Source organism: Oncorhynchus keta, chromosome 35 (genome assembly GCF_023373465.1).
Source record: "Oncorhynchus keta strain PuntledgeMale-10-30-2019 chromosome 35, Oket_V2, whole genome shotgun sequence".
In the NCBI taxonomy this organism is placed as follows: Eukaryota; Metazoa; Chordata; class Actinopteri; order Salmoniformes; family Salmonidae; genus Oncorhynchus; species Oncorhynchus keta.
Genome location: NC_068455.1, coordinates 47,414,850 through 47,431,213, shown reverse-complemented (window position 1 = coordinate 47,431,213; position 16,364 = coordinate 47,414,850). Strand labels below are relative to the sequence as shown.

The 16,364-nt window shown below is 43.0% G+C and overlaps 1 protein-coding gene across 3 annotated transcripts; it reads left to right on the top strand.

Annotated features, from left to right (window-relative positions):
- The first annotated feature begins 74 nt into the window (after positions 1 to 74).
- On the top strand, positions 75 to 14,703 carry supt7l (SPT7 like, STAGA complex subunit gamma). Of its 3 annotated transcripts, none has more exons than XM_035752759.2 (5): positions 75 to 210; positions 7,076 to 7,555; positions 7,856 to 8,180; positions 9,324 to 9,561; positions 10,914 to 14,703. In XM_035752759.2, exons 2-5 carry the CDS (start codon positions 7,119 to 7,121, stop codon positions 11,192 to 11,194), a joined length of 1,281 nt encoding a protein of 426 aa, XP_035608652.1. In that variant the 5' UTR covers positions 75 to 210; positions 7,076 to 7,118; the 3' UTR covers positions 11,195 to 14,703. The 3 variants fall into 3 exon arrangements, with proteins under 3 accessions (XP_035608652.1, XP_035608651.1, XP_035608650.1); XM_035752758.2 differs by having other exon boundaries at positions 114 to 249; XM_035752757.2 differs by lacking the exon at positions 75 to 210 and adding an exon at positions 6,228 to 6,649.
- Positions 14,704 to 16,364: the final 1,661 nt, after the last annotated feature.

Below are 16,364 nucleotides of genomic sequence, written 5' to 3'. Positions count from 1 at the left end.
GGGATGTTATGCAATTATTATGAATTGGCTTAAAATACAGAACCCGTAAAGCGGTACCATATTAACGAAATTAATTTGTTTTTATACATTAACGTTACTGTGTGAAGCCTAATTATTAGCAAGGAGGAACTATTCCAAACATTCAAATTATTTACACGGTGCCTTTTAATGACACGGACCAGAAGCAACGTCTGAAAGCTGTTTTGTTCTGTACGTAAACTATACTCTTGTTGCATATCTTCGAATACGGTGAGAAGCTAGCTATATATTTTGTACTTATCTATAAAATTGCTGTGTTAACTTGCTAAATTATAAAGCGCCGCCGCAAACCGTGGATTATCCATTGAGCGGGCGTAGCTTGTTAACAAGCTACATAGAACAACGTATGCACCTCATTTGTGTAATTGCAATTCGTATCGTATCTAGTGGCCAGCTAACACTACTATACTATGGGCAGAAATGGTAATGGCGGCAAATTCAAGATACAAGAACCATTCGAACAGTTTTCTACAAAAGTGGATGAGGTAGCAGAAATAAGAGTCGATTTTTTTTTGGAGTTGAGTATTGAGGAAGACTGGCGTCAAGTACTAAAATACGTGCTCAGAAATTAAACCTGACGATAGTGATATTGGAAGGGGAGTGGAAACGGTTCATACAGAACAATGAGACAGATATTTCACTGGATGTATAAATGTGAAGCATCCGCTTGGCGTTTCAACTCAATGTCAAATATGGTAGTGGAAGGAGATGGATTTTGGCAGACAACTTTTATCATGGATGACACATTTGATCTCAGTACAGTTTTCTGTTCCCGAAACTAGAAATATGTTATGAACAGAATGGACTGCGTTTTATAGACTAACTTTAGGCAAAGTTGTAAAAAATCGCGTTGTTTAGGAATGCAAAGTCGAATTGAGATATTGCACATGCGCACTTCAGAGTAGATTTCCCAAACGGAAATATTTGTGCCTGATGGTTCGGTACTCACGAAATGGTTAGGATAGGCTACTATTGTCCCATCTCTCATTTAATTGGACCCACTTCACAGTAGTAAATAGATGCGCTATTTCAAGTATTTTGCTCTATGCAATCCGATCCGTAGTGGAGTTTAATGGTGGAACAAACGGTTCACCTTTTCCATGTACCTTTTGTAGGCTATGTCTGAATAATGTAATGTTACATTTCTCGAGTAGACTATATTTAATTTATAAACATAATACATAGGCCTAATTATATTGCAAAGAAATTGGCACCATTGCAGAATAAATTCCTCACATTTTCTGGCCATGGTGAGTTATTATTCACGATGTAGCCAATTGGGCCTATTAGAAAGGCTATCATTTCAAGTTTTTGCTCTATGCATACGAAGGGGAGTGTGGTTTAAAAACTGTTTATAACATATAGGTGAACATGAAGTTGATCTTTTGCATTGACTTTTGTAGGCTACAGTCTGTTTACAGGTCCAGAACAATTTGCAATTGTTTTTGTCTTTCAGAAATGGTCAGATACAGCAAATGTCACTACAAAAGAACAAATCTCAAACACTTCCCTCCAAAGACATTTGATCAAGTTCACCATTGCTAATTCCTTTAGATACTGTCTTTGCCTAATTCATATACTTCCAAGGTACACAACAAATAAGGGCATTATTGTCACAATGTAAGGTGAATAATGGGTGTTTTTCAGGCAGAGTTATAATGCTGGTTCTCACTTGCACAGTTTTATGACTGGTCTGATTTATAATGGGAAACGTGTATGTCAGTGCCGTTTAAGATGAGGGAGGATTTTTTTTTTTTCTCCATGAGCATGGCCTTATTTCTATTACAGCATATTGGATGACTGTCATTCATATTCCATTCACTCATTTCAATGTCACAGCGCTAGGTTGAGATTTCATTTCCCAGCCTGAGTACAACTGAAGAAGTCTTGAACTCAAAATTATTTGCCACAAAATGTACTTAAGGATCAAACATAAAAGTACATTTGAAGGTTTTGTAAGCCTATCAAATGCTTAATCATTTTAATCAACTTATAAACCTCTTCATCAGACTCATCACTCTCTACCGCAATCACCCTCTGTACTCTCCATGAAGTCTGGACATTTTGGGCATCAGCAGATTGAATCTGAAATACATAAAGAACAAAGACATACAAATACAATGAATTGCTGTCCAAAAGAAACTATATTAGATATGACACATTTTATCAGTGCATAAAGCATTGAAACGTGTTACCAATTGTAACCGTGTTTGTTGTTATTTACTGGACATTACATATTGATGATGACTTTTGGAGTACTTAGCATAGCAATCTAGAGCCACTACCTATTCCAGGTGCTGGACAAGCCCCTGGTAACCTCGCAGGAAGTGGTCCAGTGCACGCAATAGCTGTCCAATTCTGGTGGGAACCAGTGGTTTGTGCCCAAGCGCCTGGAAGCTGTTTACCAGGTTTGCCATGTTTAGCGGACTGGTGTGGTAGGTGTAGAGCCCACTGAGGAGGTCTTCTACTTTCTGAAACATCACGTTGGACCGGATGGCATCAGATAAGGTCAGTTCAAGGCGGTGTGCCTTGAACTGGATGCCGATGCCGATGATGTAGGCTCTGGCCCCCTTCAGCCGGCTGACCACACCATTCTTGGCTCCAGTCATCACAGCAGCTCCATCTGTTCCCAGAGCGACCAACTTGCTTCCCCACTCATCACACGCTCCCTCCATGATGGCACTGATGGAGACACCCTGGACCCAAACTGTTACAGACCTATATCCATCCTGCCCTGCCTATCTAAGGTCTTCGAAAGCCAAGTCAACAAACAGGTCACTGACCATCTCGAATCCCACCGTACCTTCTCCGCTGTGCAATCTGGTTTCCGAGCCGGTCACGGGTGCACCTCAGCCACACTCAAGGTACTAAACGATATCATAACCGCCATCGATAAAAGACAGTACTGTGCAGCCGTCTTCATCGACCTTGCCAAGGCCTTCGACTCTGTCAATCACCATATTCTTATCGGCAGACTCAGTAGCCTCGGTTTTTCGGATGACTGCCTTGTCTGGTTCACCAATTACTTTGCAGACAGAGTTTAGTGTGTCAAATCGGAGGGCATGCTGTCCGGTCCTCTGGCAATCTCTATGGGGGTGCCACAGGGTTCAATTCTCGGGCCGACTCTTTTCTCTGTATATATCAATGATGTTGCTCTTGCTGCGGGCGATTCCCTGATCCACCTCTACGCAGACGACACCATTCTATATATTTTCGGCCCGTCATTGGACACTGTGCTATCTAACCTCCAAACGAGCTTCAATGCCATACAACACTCCTTCCGTGGCCTCCAACTGCTCTTAAACGCTAGTAAAACCAAATGCATGCTTTTCAACCGATCGCTGCCTGCACCCGCATGCCCGACTAGCGTCACCACCCTGGATGGTTCCGACCTTGAATATGTGGACATCTATAAGTACCTAGGTGTCTGGCTAGACTGCAAACTCTCCTTCCAGACTCATATCAAACATCTCCAATCGAAAATCAAATCAAGAGTCGGCTTTCTATTCCGCAACAAAGCCTCCTTCACTCACGCCGCCAAGCTTACCCTAGTAAAACTGACTATCCTACCGATCCTCGACTTCGGCGATGTCATTTACAAAATGGCTTCCAACACTCTACTCAGCAAACTGGATGCAGTCTATCACAGTGCCATCCGTTTTGTCACTAAAGCACCTTATACCACCCACCACTGCGACTTGTATGCTCTAGTCGGCTGGCCCTCGCTACATATTCATCGCCAGACCCACTGGCTCCAGGTCATCTACAAGTCCATACTAGGTAAAGCTCCGCCTTATCTCAGTTCACTGGTCACGATGGCAACACCCATCAGTAGCACGCGCTCCAGCAGGTGTATCTCACTGATCATCCCTAAAGCCAACACCTCATTTGGCCGCCTTTCGTTCCAGTACTCTGCTGCCTGTGACTGGAACGAACTGCAAAAATCGCTGAAGTTGGAGACTGATCTCCCTCACCAACTTCAAACATCAGCTATCTGAGCAGCTAACCGATCGCTGCAGTTGTACATAGTCTATTGGTAAATAGCCCACCCATTTTCACCTACCTCATTCCCATACTGTTTTTATACTGTTTTTATTTATTTACTTTTCTGCTCTTTTGCACACCAATATCTCTACCTGTACATGACCATCTGATCATTTATCACTCCAGTGCTAATCTGCAAAATTGTAATTATTCGCCTACCTCATGCCTTTTGCACACATTGTATATAGACTCACCATTTTTTCTACTGTGTTATTGACTTGTTAATTGTTTACTCCATGTGTAACTCTGTGTTGTCTGTTCACACTGCTATGCTTTATCTTGGCTAGGTCGCAGTTGCAAATGAGAACTTGTTCTCAACTAACCTACCTGGTTAAATAAAGGTGAAATAAAAAAAAATTGCTTATGTGTGCCGCGTCTGCGTTCTCCACCGACTTGATGCCGACAAACTTCGACTCGATCTTGCTCTTGTGACAGAATCAGACAAACTAACTCCTCCTCTTTCACAGAACTGTCTGTGGAGCCATCTGACATGATGGAGAGACATTTGGTGTTTTTCAGATTCTCTCTGATGTTGTTTCTCTCCACCTCTGCAATATGGTGCAAAAAATATTTGGCCTGCTTCTCATTTCTATATGTTGAGCCCACAGCAATTCCTTTTTTTTTCATCCAAACTGCAAAAATCAAACGCGGCATGGGAAATTGAAAAATATTTTTTAGAAATATTTAATTTTCACACATTAACAAGTCCAATACAGCAAATTAAAGATAAACATCTTGTTAATGTTAGATCACCACCAAATCCCAAAAACACACAGCCATTTTTCCCAGCCAAAGATAGTCACAAAAGCAGAATTAGAGATAAAATGAATCACTAAACGTTGATAATCTTCATCAGATGACACTCATATGACATCATGTTACACAATACATTTATGTTTTGTTCGATAATATGCATATTTATATCCACAAATCTCGGTTTACATTGGCGCCATGTTCAGAAATGCCTCCAAAATATCCGGAGTAATTAACAGAAATACTCATCATAAACTTTGACGAAAGATACATGTTTTACATATAATTAAAGATACACTGGTTCTTAATGCAACCGCTGTGTCAGATTTTAAGAAAACATTACGAAAAAATCATACCATGCAATAATCTGAGACGGCGCTCAGACGTAAATATATTTCTCCGCCATGTTGGAGTCAACAGAAATACGAAATTACATCATAAATATTCCCTTACCTTTGATGATCTTTCATCAGAATGCAGTGCAAGGAATACTAGTTCCGCAATAAATTGTTGTTTTGTTCCATAATGTCCATTACTAGTGTCCAATTAGCTACTTTTGCTAGCACGTTTAGTTCACATGTCCAAAAGCTGGCGCTGGTCCAGGCGAACTCGGACGAAAACATCAAAAAGTTGTGTTCCAGGTCGAATAAACTGGTCAAATTAAGTAGAGAATCAATCTTCAGGATGTTGTTATCATATATATCCAATAACGTTCCAACCGGAGCGTTCGCTTTTGTCTACAGAGTAATGGAACGCATGGAGATATCATGAGAAATGTGCCTCACCAGGAACTGGCATTCTGCCAGACCACTGACTCCGGCCCCACACCACACTAGAGACTTCATTCCACATTCTATTGACTGTTGACATCTAGTGGAAGGCGTAGGAAGTGCGAACAGATCCATATCTTACTGGGATGTGAATAGATAATGAGTTTAACATCAACCAGCCCCAGAATTTCCACTTCCTGTTTGTTTCCTTTTCTGTTATAATTCAGAGTGTTTTCTATCCAATAGTAAAAATAATATGCATATATTAGCATCTGGGACAGAGTAGGAGGCAGTTCACTATGGGCACGCAATTCATCCAAAGTGAAAATGCTGCCCCCTATCCCTAAAAGGTTAAGGGCTTGTAGGTAAGCATTTCACAGTAAGGTCTACACCTGTTGAATCGATTCTCAATTGCAACTTTACTTTCATATCACAAATAACTTCCAAAATGCGAATGTACACTTTATGTATTTACTGTGTTTTAACCGGCTTCATCATAATTGCAGCCGACAGTTGCAGCCTTCTTCCGTTACACACAGTTGTTCGTAAACATGCTTAGATGGCTAATTAGCACAGGTGGTCCCTCTGTCTTCTGTAAACGCGCTGTAACATGGGTATATGGCCGTGTGGGAAAACTAACCCTATAAAGGTGTGTATCAATTGAACCTTATTGTTTTTTTGTTTGTTTTAAAGATAAGGTCCTTATGCTGCCAAAACCGTACTGCAAGCGATACGTGTTAATGTTCTTATCAAAACTCCCCTGTATAGAAGACGCCTTCGTCCAATGACTCTTATCTGTAATGTAATGGAACTGAGAGTCATGATGAAGGGCTACGAGATTCCTAGATGTGAGAAGTGTGCAGGAGGGGCATGATTCAAAGGAATTGGGTACTAATGGTGCTGGCGCTTAGAAGTGTCCGGTGAGATAAATGCAGGTTGAGGTTGCCAGGATCGGAGGAGCACAGAAGGTGTCGTAAGCTAAGACAGTGAAGAGAGTAGAAGAGGAAGATGGGTCCAGGAGGAGGGACCCTAAGAGGCTTGCTGTGAGTAGGCAGAGGTCAATAGAGAGTGATGGGAATAACGTGCTTCAGTAAGGTTGGTTTCTTAGTGTTCCTACCCATTGTTATCAACTGTACTGCAGAACTGTAACTTATTTCACAGGGGAAAAAAACATTTTCTGGTAATTTCTGGTAACAATAGTGTCCCATCTTTCCAGGCTGCTGGCTTGGTGCAGGATCAGATATGGCCAAGTAGTGGAATAGTGGTTTTAATGGGTGTAGGGATAGTTGGTAGTGCCATTTTTGTTCCCTTATCCCCGTCCTTCCCTTTTTGTGTTACTAAGTTTAATCAATTCACACTCCAGAACAGTAGGCAGAAACACAGGTCTGGATAAGAGAAATAGATAAATTAGGTCCTTGTTCCTTTTAGTGTGTGCTGATTGCCATCTCCCCTGCTTTGTCACATACCAGAAACCTCATCACACGAGAGCCTGAAGCGGCTCACGAGGGAACGATGATGCGTTACTGGGGCGAGATCCCCGGGCCGGCAGGTGCCCCACCGAGCCGCAGCTCCTTCGACCTGCTCCAGCGCGAGTTCCGCTCGGTGGAGATGCAGGACCCCCCTCTGCACCAGCCCTCGGCCCAGCGGCCCCGGCCCACCACCATGCTGGACATTCCCTCTGAGCCCTGCAGTCTCACCATCCACACAGTGCAGCTATGCCAGCACACCCGACGCCTCCGCGGCCTCCTGGCTGCAGCCCAGGGGAAAGGTCTGGTCCCCTCAGAGGGCGGTGGTGCTGGAGGAAGTAGCAGGCTGGAGGAAGGGGAGGCTCTGCCCCCAAGGCCACCCACACCGCCGGCCGCCCCCGATGACCTGCTGCCCCTGGACAGCAAGGCACCCTGGCAGCCCTTCCAGCTCTGCCACAGCGACCCTGAGAGTGACTTTTACATGTAAGAGAGTAATGGCTGTGTCTTGATTTGTTGCAGTGGCATTCACAGTGTCACTTTGTACTGTGATCTATGTTTATTAATTGAACTTTACATTCATGTCACAATAAGCAAAACGGATTATGATCATGTTTTTTGTGTGGAAGAATGTGGTGAACAGTGCTCTGGAAACTATAAGGCAAGGAATTATCAGTTACGCTCCAAGTTTTCTCCTATGAGCTAGTTCTGTCTCATCCTTCCTTCAATCTTCAACTTTCTCTCCCTCTGTCTCTCACCCCCTCTTTCTCCCCTCTCCCCATTCAGGGGAAAAGGTGAGCCCGTCACGGAGCTGAGCTGGCCCTCGTGCCGACAGCTCCTGTACCAGTCAGTGGCCACAGTTCTGGCCCACGCCGGCTTCGAGTCGGCCCAGGAGAGCGTGCTGGAGACCCTGACTGACCTGGCCCACGAGCACTACCTGCGCCTCAGCCGACTGCTGCGCACGTCCGCGGACCGCGAGGCCCGCCTGGGCGCCACACCCTTCCCGGACGTGGTAGAGCAGGTGTTCCACGAGGTGGGCATCGGCAGCGTGCTGGCCCTGCAGCGCTTCTGGCAGGTGCGCATCAAGGACTACCACAGCCACATGCTCCAGGTGAGGAATTGCTGGTGTTGATTTGGGATGTGGTGACTGGGGAAAAAAAGTGTGTTGTGTTTAGTAGGACACAACGTTGTGAAAGGATCATATAGACATCCATTGTGTACAACAGACTGATAGTATTACTGATATTGACATGGCTAGGTGAGACCAGGCACCTGCACCCTGTGGAGTTTATTTGACCTTCTAGTCCTTTGTAGGTTAGATTATCCCACTGTTAACTCTCTATCCCCTGTGCCGTTCCTTGGTCAGCCAAGAGCTATTTGCCACCCCACTGTTAAAACTATCCCTTCGTTCGATTCAAGGTCAGCAATACCAGGCTCCACAGTGCAACCATTTTACTCGCATTTGTGCCCAAAAATGTATAATGTGAGAACAGAAAAAGTCAACTATGAGCACATGCAAGCTGTTTTATAGCGGGTAGCTAATCACACAAAGATCTACGGATCCCATATAGCTAGCCCACCTAGCGCAGAAATAGGGGGGGGGGGGCTGTGCGCACTGAGTGAAGTGCTGAAAGAGTCACTTTTAGAAGCGTACAGGCATAGAAGTCCAATTTACTCTAACGTCTACTGAAGTGTGATGTTGTCCTCGTGTTTCTTGGCTATTTACATTAATTTGTTCACACGCGAGGTCGTTTTTCAATGTTAGTTTAAGCTTGCTCAACTGCTTGAGAAGAGATGTCGGACAGACCGTGTCCTGTTACCACTGTAACCTCCGGCCCTCAAAAGGGCAGATGAACATTTGTCTCACCTATTTGAAAGTACATTGTGCTTGATTGAGCGTGGAACACTCCCAAAAACGTTTTATTCATGAACCTTTAGTCATTTATTATAAAAACAAGCATACTTTCATTGTGCTCCTAAATTTCTTTGTGTGCGCCAACATTTTTGCTCCTTTTAGAAAAACAATGTCAGTGTAAGGCCCTGCAAGGAGTTCACGGTTAACCCTCTATCTATCCCCTGGGTCTGTTCCCAGGTCAGCAAGGAGCTCACTGTTAACCCTCTGTCATTCCCCTGGGTCTGTTCCCAGGTCAGCAAGGAGCTCACTGTTAACCCTCTATCTATCCCCTGGGTCTGTTCCAAGGTCAGCAAGGAGCTCACTGTTAACCCTCTATCTATCCCCTGGGGCTGTTCCCAGGTCAGCAAGGAGCTGTCGGAGGAGTATGAGCGGCTGGTGAACCCTGAGAAGGCCCTGGAGGACTCCAAGCCCCCGCGGATCAAAGAGGAACCAATGAATGACATTGCCTTCCCCGTCAGCGAGGAGCCAGAGGCGGACCAGGCCTCTGGGGATCAGGCCCTCCCCATGGGGGTTCTGGGGGCCCCAAACGAGAGGCTGGCTGGGGGCCTGGAGGGGGAACACTCACCACACACCTCAGGTACTGTATATACCCCCGTAATACTAATACTATGTGCAGTCCTCACCATATGTATTTGGACAGTGAAATGACATTTTTTACTTTGGCTCTGTACTCTAGCATTTTGGAATTGAGATCAAATGATTAACATAATGTAGTTTAAAGTGTAGTATTTGGTGTCATCCCTTGTACGCAATGACTGAACTGTCTGAACATTCATTTGGATGCTACCGCGATTATGACAAATCATGAATGAATCGTGAATAATGACGAGTGATAAAGTTAGAGGTACAAAAATGATAATCTTCCCTGTTATTGGTAATGATGAGAGAGAGGTCAGCATCTGTTGTGTAACCTCTGTAACTTAGCCAAAACTAACTGCATATGCACCCAACAAGTTTTTAGAGACGCAAGTTTGATGTAGTCATTGGGTGCAAGCAATATGGGAACAAAAACCTTTAGACTATTTTAATACAAGTGAATTTGTCCAAATACTTCAAAATGGGGGGACTAGATCCATATGTTATGTCCAAATGGCCCTGCCGGAACAGGATCTGGCACCTCTCCGTTTTGGACTATTTCATTACGGAACCTATTTGGCTGGATCCGGTACCTGTCATGGCATGAAAAATAATTCACTTTTTGCAATCTAAAAAATATATAATAAGATCAAAGTTAATTCGAGTTGCCTCTTCATTAATTCTCCAAGCTGTGGATGTAGCCCAATAACAAGGCATCGCCTACAGTCGGGAACGCATGGCAAATCTGTCAGTGAACATGCAGCATGCAGTTTAAACAGGCCTTCCGCATGCAATATTTCAAATACAATTGAGGGAAAGACAGTTTGGAAAGCAAATGGTTCCTGCTGAAAAGAGAAGACTAATCTGTCTGCTGTAGGCTACCAACATATTTGATCAACTTCCAAATATGTTTTTACAAAGTAAAATGAGAGAGACTTTTGGCACGAGTGCATAGGCCATCACCAGTGAATGAGCTGAGCATCATTGTGTTAGTCAGTGAAACTGGAAAGCATTTTTAGGATTATCATTTCCTCCTCATATTGTAGCTGATGTCTCCACACGCCTCGGCCATTGATTCAAGACAAGTTCAGCTTTGTTGATCTCAGATTCTAAGTGTCAAAGTTGCCTATCATTTGACATAGATATATGCTTCATTAAGGCCTACATGATATAGGTACTTTTCTTAAGTCGGACAAACACTGGTATGATACCCTCAGGGACCAAGAGGGAATGATAATATTAACTGTATAACATAGCATTGTTTTCATGAGATAGATTTGATTACAAATAACTACTTAACTTTCAATATTTGTAACCCAGTTCTGTCCATCTTGGCCATTGTGTCCCTGACAGGCAGTGGAGTTGCCATCAGCTCCCCCTTGTGGCACCTGTCGCAGGTGAAGATGGAGCCCCAGGACAGCGAGGAGGGCCAGGTGTCAGGCCACGGGGTACTGGGAGGTGATGTGTTCGAGGAGGGAGGGCCCATGTCCACCATGAGCGAGGCAGACGGCATGGCGCCCTCGCCCGGAGGGGCGGCGTCCGACGGCAGCTACGCCTCGCACTCTCCCGACTCACTCATGAGCACGTCACCTGTCTTCAACCAGAAGCCCAGGAAACGCATGAAGAAGATATGAGGAGCCTCAGACTCGCGGAGGTAGCCATTTTGTGTCAAGGTAACATGGGCACATAGTGGCCATACGAAACATTGCAAGGTTGCAAACAAAATCCGATGCCGTTGTCCATTTTCCCCAAACAGATCTGAAAGTATTGGATAGGTCACAGCACGAGGGCCATGCGCGCTAGTTGGTGGCAGAACATGGGAGTTATTCTAGAATGCCAGCAAAAAAAGCCTCTATTTACATGTTGCTTATGAATGCATTTCACACTACTTTTGGATTATAATTGGATTTTAAGGCTCGTGTGAATGTCCTGCTTTATATAATATGTGTGTCATCATCGCAAATCAACTGCATTATACGTTTAAAAAAAACACTTAACCTTCAACCAGTAAAATGGCTCTATGACAATGAGCGTTAGCATTCTAGCGAACAACTGCTCCATGCAAAATAGTTATTTTGCAAAGATCACAAACAAATGTAATCTTAGCGACTGTTCAAGCATTGTAAAAGTTATTTTGTTTAGAAGTAATATAGTCTGTTGAATGAGCGCAGCCAAGAGTCACGCACATCTGTGGGTGACGTCAGTGTGTTGTGTACTGGAAAGGGGTCTATATGTCCTAGTGTTGCACGGTATACCGGTACCACGGTAATATCACAGTACCAAAATGTCATGATACTTATGATACCAACATTTACAAATACAAGTACTACCACATATTTCGCCCCCACCGATCTAAAGAACCCACTGGCGCCTGTTCTAAAATGTTTACAAAGTCAGTTTTGTTTATAAATACACTTAAATTTAAGCGAACTAGTCTTGTATGTGCCAGTCCAATAAAGTCCACTTCACTTTCATGCGCATATCACGTGTGGCAGCTGTAATCCACCAGCCACATCCCCTATCAGCCCTTACTCACCTGCTTTTCTCCTTCCGCTCTTCCTGCACATCTATTTCATCAGTTTTAAAATATAATTTAGCTGTGATGGCAAGCGGGGATGCAGACCCGGAGGGGTCTTCAGTTAAATGTTGAAGCAGAGCGAGAAAAGTTAATATATTGTCAAATTGTATTGGTCACATACACGTGTTGAGCAGATGTTATTGCGGGCGTAGCGAAATGCTTGTGCTTCTAGCTCTGACAGTGCAGTAATATCTAACAAGCAATATCTTATCAATTACACAACATATACCCACAAATCTAGTAAAGGAATGGGATTTAAGAATATAAAAAATATAATTTCATCCCTGGTATAACCAGGACCACAGTCCAATTTGAGTAGGCTTTGCAAGTTCGCTGTCATGCAGCCTCTTTAAATGCCAGAGAGGAAAAGCAGCTTGGCTAAAGACATGATTGCAGTATTACAGCTTGTCTAGCTCAAACAGTTTAAAAAAATGTATATATTCCTGCGCAATTTCATGCTTTTTTAATAATTTCACAAACCATGTTGCGGGCCGTTTGAATCCAGGCTCGCTAATTATTGGTTTGATAAGAAGAAAAAAACGTAGTTCAGTCATGTTACCTAGCAAACAATCTTGTAACTTGACAGTTCATGTAAGGAAATCAGTCAATTTTAAAGAAATTCATTAGGCCTCAATTTATAGATTTCAAATGCCTGGGCAGGGACGCAGCCATGGGAGGGCATAGGCCCATCCACTTGGGAGACTGTTCCACCCACTGGGGAGCAATGCCCAGCTAATTTTCCCCACAAAAGGGCTTTGTTATAGACCAAAATACTCCCCAGTTTCATCAGCTGTCCGGGCGGCTGGTCTCAGACGATCCCGCAGATGAAGAAGCATGATGTGAAGGTCTTGGGCTAGCATGGTTACACGTGGTCTGCAGTTGTGAGGCGGGTTGGATGTACTGCCAAATTCTCTAAAGCGACATTGGTAGAGAAATTCATTCAATTCTCTGGAAACAGCTCTGGAGGACATTCCTGCAGTCAGCATGCCAATGCCATACTCCCTCAAAGACAACTGTGGCACTGTGTTGTGTGACAAAACTGCACATTTGAGTGACTCAAATCAAATGAAATGTGTTTATAAAGCCCTTCTTACATCAGCTGATACCTCAAAATGCTGTACATAAACCCAGCCTAAAACCCCAAAGAGCAAGCAATGCAGGTGTAGAAGCACGGTGGCTAGGAACAACTCCCTAGAACGGCCAGAACCTAGGAATAAACCTAGAGGAACCAGGCTATGAGGGGTGGCCAGTACTCTTCTGGCTGTGCCGCGTGGAGTGACCTTTTATTGTCCCCAGCACAAGTTGCATCTGTGTAATGATCATGCTGTTTAATCAGTTTCTTGTTATGCCACACCTGTCAGGTGGATGGATTATCTTGGCAAAGGAGAAATGCTCACTAACAGGGATGTAAACAAATGTGGACACCAAATTGGAGAGAGATAAGATTTCTATGCATATGGAACATTTCTGGAATCTTTTATTTCAGCTAATGAAACATGGGACCAACACTTTCCATGTGTCATTTGTATTTTTGTTCAGTATATTAAAATAAAATCTCTCTTTCTGGTGCCCCTTAAATTATGCTTGGTGACTATCATTTTTAAAGTTGGGAGCAGTGTGTATGTGTTTGTGGGAGAGAGAGTGGTGTGTGTTTATGAGAGAGAGGGAGGCAGTGTGTGGGTCTCTTAACTGAAGAGTAAAGAAAATGTAATGTAGCGTTTTCCCCTTACTGCCACAATGTCATGCAGATCATTATGCATGTATATTCCTTCCTCCAACCAAATCACAAGTAGGTCTTTGGAAGTATGATAAAATCAGCCATTTCTATGCAGTATTCTATTATACAAGTGAACAGTGTGAAGTTATTCAATATGTGTTGTATTGAGTAGAAGTGTGAATATCAGTGAGTTTTTTTGTGTGTAGCATATGCACATAACGTTTAGAAACATGAACAAGCTTCAGTGGGGGATGGGGCGAAGATGACGCTAGGTCACTCATTTTTTTTCTTCCTGTGGTGTTGCAATACTACTCGGTATTGTGAGACTTGGGTTGATATCGTATCGTTAGTAAAATGTTGGTATTGTGACAACACTAATATGACCAAAACGTAACCCAGTGTCAGCCATTTTGCATACTTCTATCCAATCCTTTCAGATACTATGAGGGTATATGGGTGCTGGGTTGGCTTAGATTTGGGTGTGCGTCGGAAAGGCTGTTGAGTAGTAGAGGTGGCCATTCTATCTACTGAACTGGGTGGTCATACAAAGTTCTTCAGAAGGACCATTGAGAGACTGCAGAATGCAAATGGATGGCCATGAAAGGAAATAACAAGATGGCGCGGTTACACACATTCTGTGGATCGGGTAGTACTTATTTTCTCTATTTTCAAAATGATTTAATGGCTCTTAGTTTTGTTTTTTTCCACCAACTCCTCACTTGATGAACAGATGGTGAAGACATTGTAGTTTAGGTTCTTGCATGTAGGAAACATTAGTTGGATAAATGCTTTCTTTGAGATGGTGTTAATTTAATGTTAAAATGAATAAATGCCTTCTTTATGTCAAATGTGTAAGTGTGGATTGATGCTATTTACCAGCTGAATGAGGATTATGCTACTTCCTATGTCTCACAAGTCACCTACACCGTTAGTGTAACAGTTATTACCATCCATTACCGTTTGTGTAACAATCAACGGCCATTACCAGTCACCACACACTGTCAACAAACAGAATATATTATGCACCCAAGAACATGAAACCGCAGCAACTACAATATCTCACATTAAGGAACAATCCTCAATCGCTTCTCCACTCATGGTCATACTCTGCACACGGCAGGACAAATTCCCATGAAGTTGTACGCTCCTAATCAACACTTTCCTGTGCTGCAACTGTAAAAGATACTGCACAGCTAAATTAGCGTCTGTTTACCTTAATGGAACAGTGTTGCGAGTGCAACACGGGAAGTAATTATAGCCTGATGTCAGCTTCAAAAAGCAAAGGGACATCAATCAAGGCTTAATGGCAAATTAATTACAGCGTGCATAAATCTGCATGCTAAATGAGTAAGCCATTTGATTACCTGTTCAAGACCATTTTTTTCCCCTGCTGTTGTCACTTTAAAGCCCTTGTCTTCATGCCCCCTGTGAAATAGAAACAGTATGGGATTTGGTGCTCCCCTGTTATAAACCTAGGACCCTGTTCAATCAAACCATGAAACTGGTTCTCGGGGGGGTAAATAATCACACATAACATTCTTCTTACACTTCAACTCAGCAAACGATCACAATTAGACTCACAAACTTCAGAAAACTCATATTTCAAACTCAGATGTGCAATTGCTTTTCTTATTTTAAGTAAAGAGATGATGCAATAAATGAAGTAAAGACATGATGCAATAAATGAGGGGAAAACATACTTTAAAACGTTTTGATTCAAGAACGTTTTATTGATTGGGCTGATAAATTGAGTCTGACTCCTACCAATTATGAGTCACTGAAATATAACTTAAACATCTTCTTTCAGAGGAAAGAAAACAAATGTATCTCACAAAAGTTAGAGCCTCACTGGTCTGTGAACAGTTGTGTAGACACTGCAGTGAAAGCATCACTGATCTGGGAACAGTTGTGTAAACACTGCAGTGAAAGCATCACTGACATGGAGAGGCATTTTTATCTTCAATAGCATTCATGTGAATTCTGTGGGATATAGAAAAGTCTAAGAATCTCTCCTGTTTGTACTCTTAACTGAAAACAAATTATAAATACTTACTGGAGATTGTGCTATCAGCTGGAAGATGTTTAATTACCCATAGCCTGCAATATATCAACCCTATCCTATCCTTCTTGGTGATTTGGAGGTAGACTGGGTGCTGGCTAGGAAAAGGGTATTACTGTAAGTACAATGTTCAAGTGGGGTTAACCTAAAATTGTTTGCTTGACCATTAGGGGGATCCAACAGTTTGTTTTGGTCTCGTGCTGTCCTAAATGAGGATCTCTGTTTAAAAAGTAATTCCAACACAATGTTTTCAAAAAAGTGAGGGGTTGAAACGGTATCTTGTGTTTTCACCACATCAATTTCAAATTGCCGACAGACACAGATTTATGATCCGTTTACCATCCCTAATTATACAGGAAAACATACAGGTGACATTAAATCAGCAACTCTTTGCCGAATTACATTTTCTCCCCATGGCTTTCAGTGCACCTTATCTCCATCAGGTGGCAA

Coding starts and splice junctions, on each gene's coding strand:
- supt7l (XM_035752757.2), top strand. CDS start 6,615: ATGGGTCCAGGAGGAGGGACCCTAAGAGGCTTGCT. Junction 8,181..9,323: donor ACCACAGCCACATGCTCCAG/GTGAGGAATTGC, acceptor GGCTGTTCCCAG/GTCAGCAAGGAGCTGTCGGA. Junction 9,562..10,913: donor ACACTCACCACACACCTCAG/GTACTGTATATA, acceptor TGTCCCTGACAG/GCAGTGGAGTTGCCATCAGC.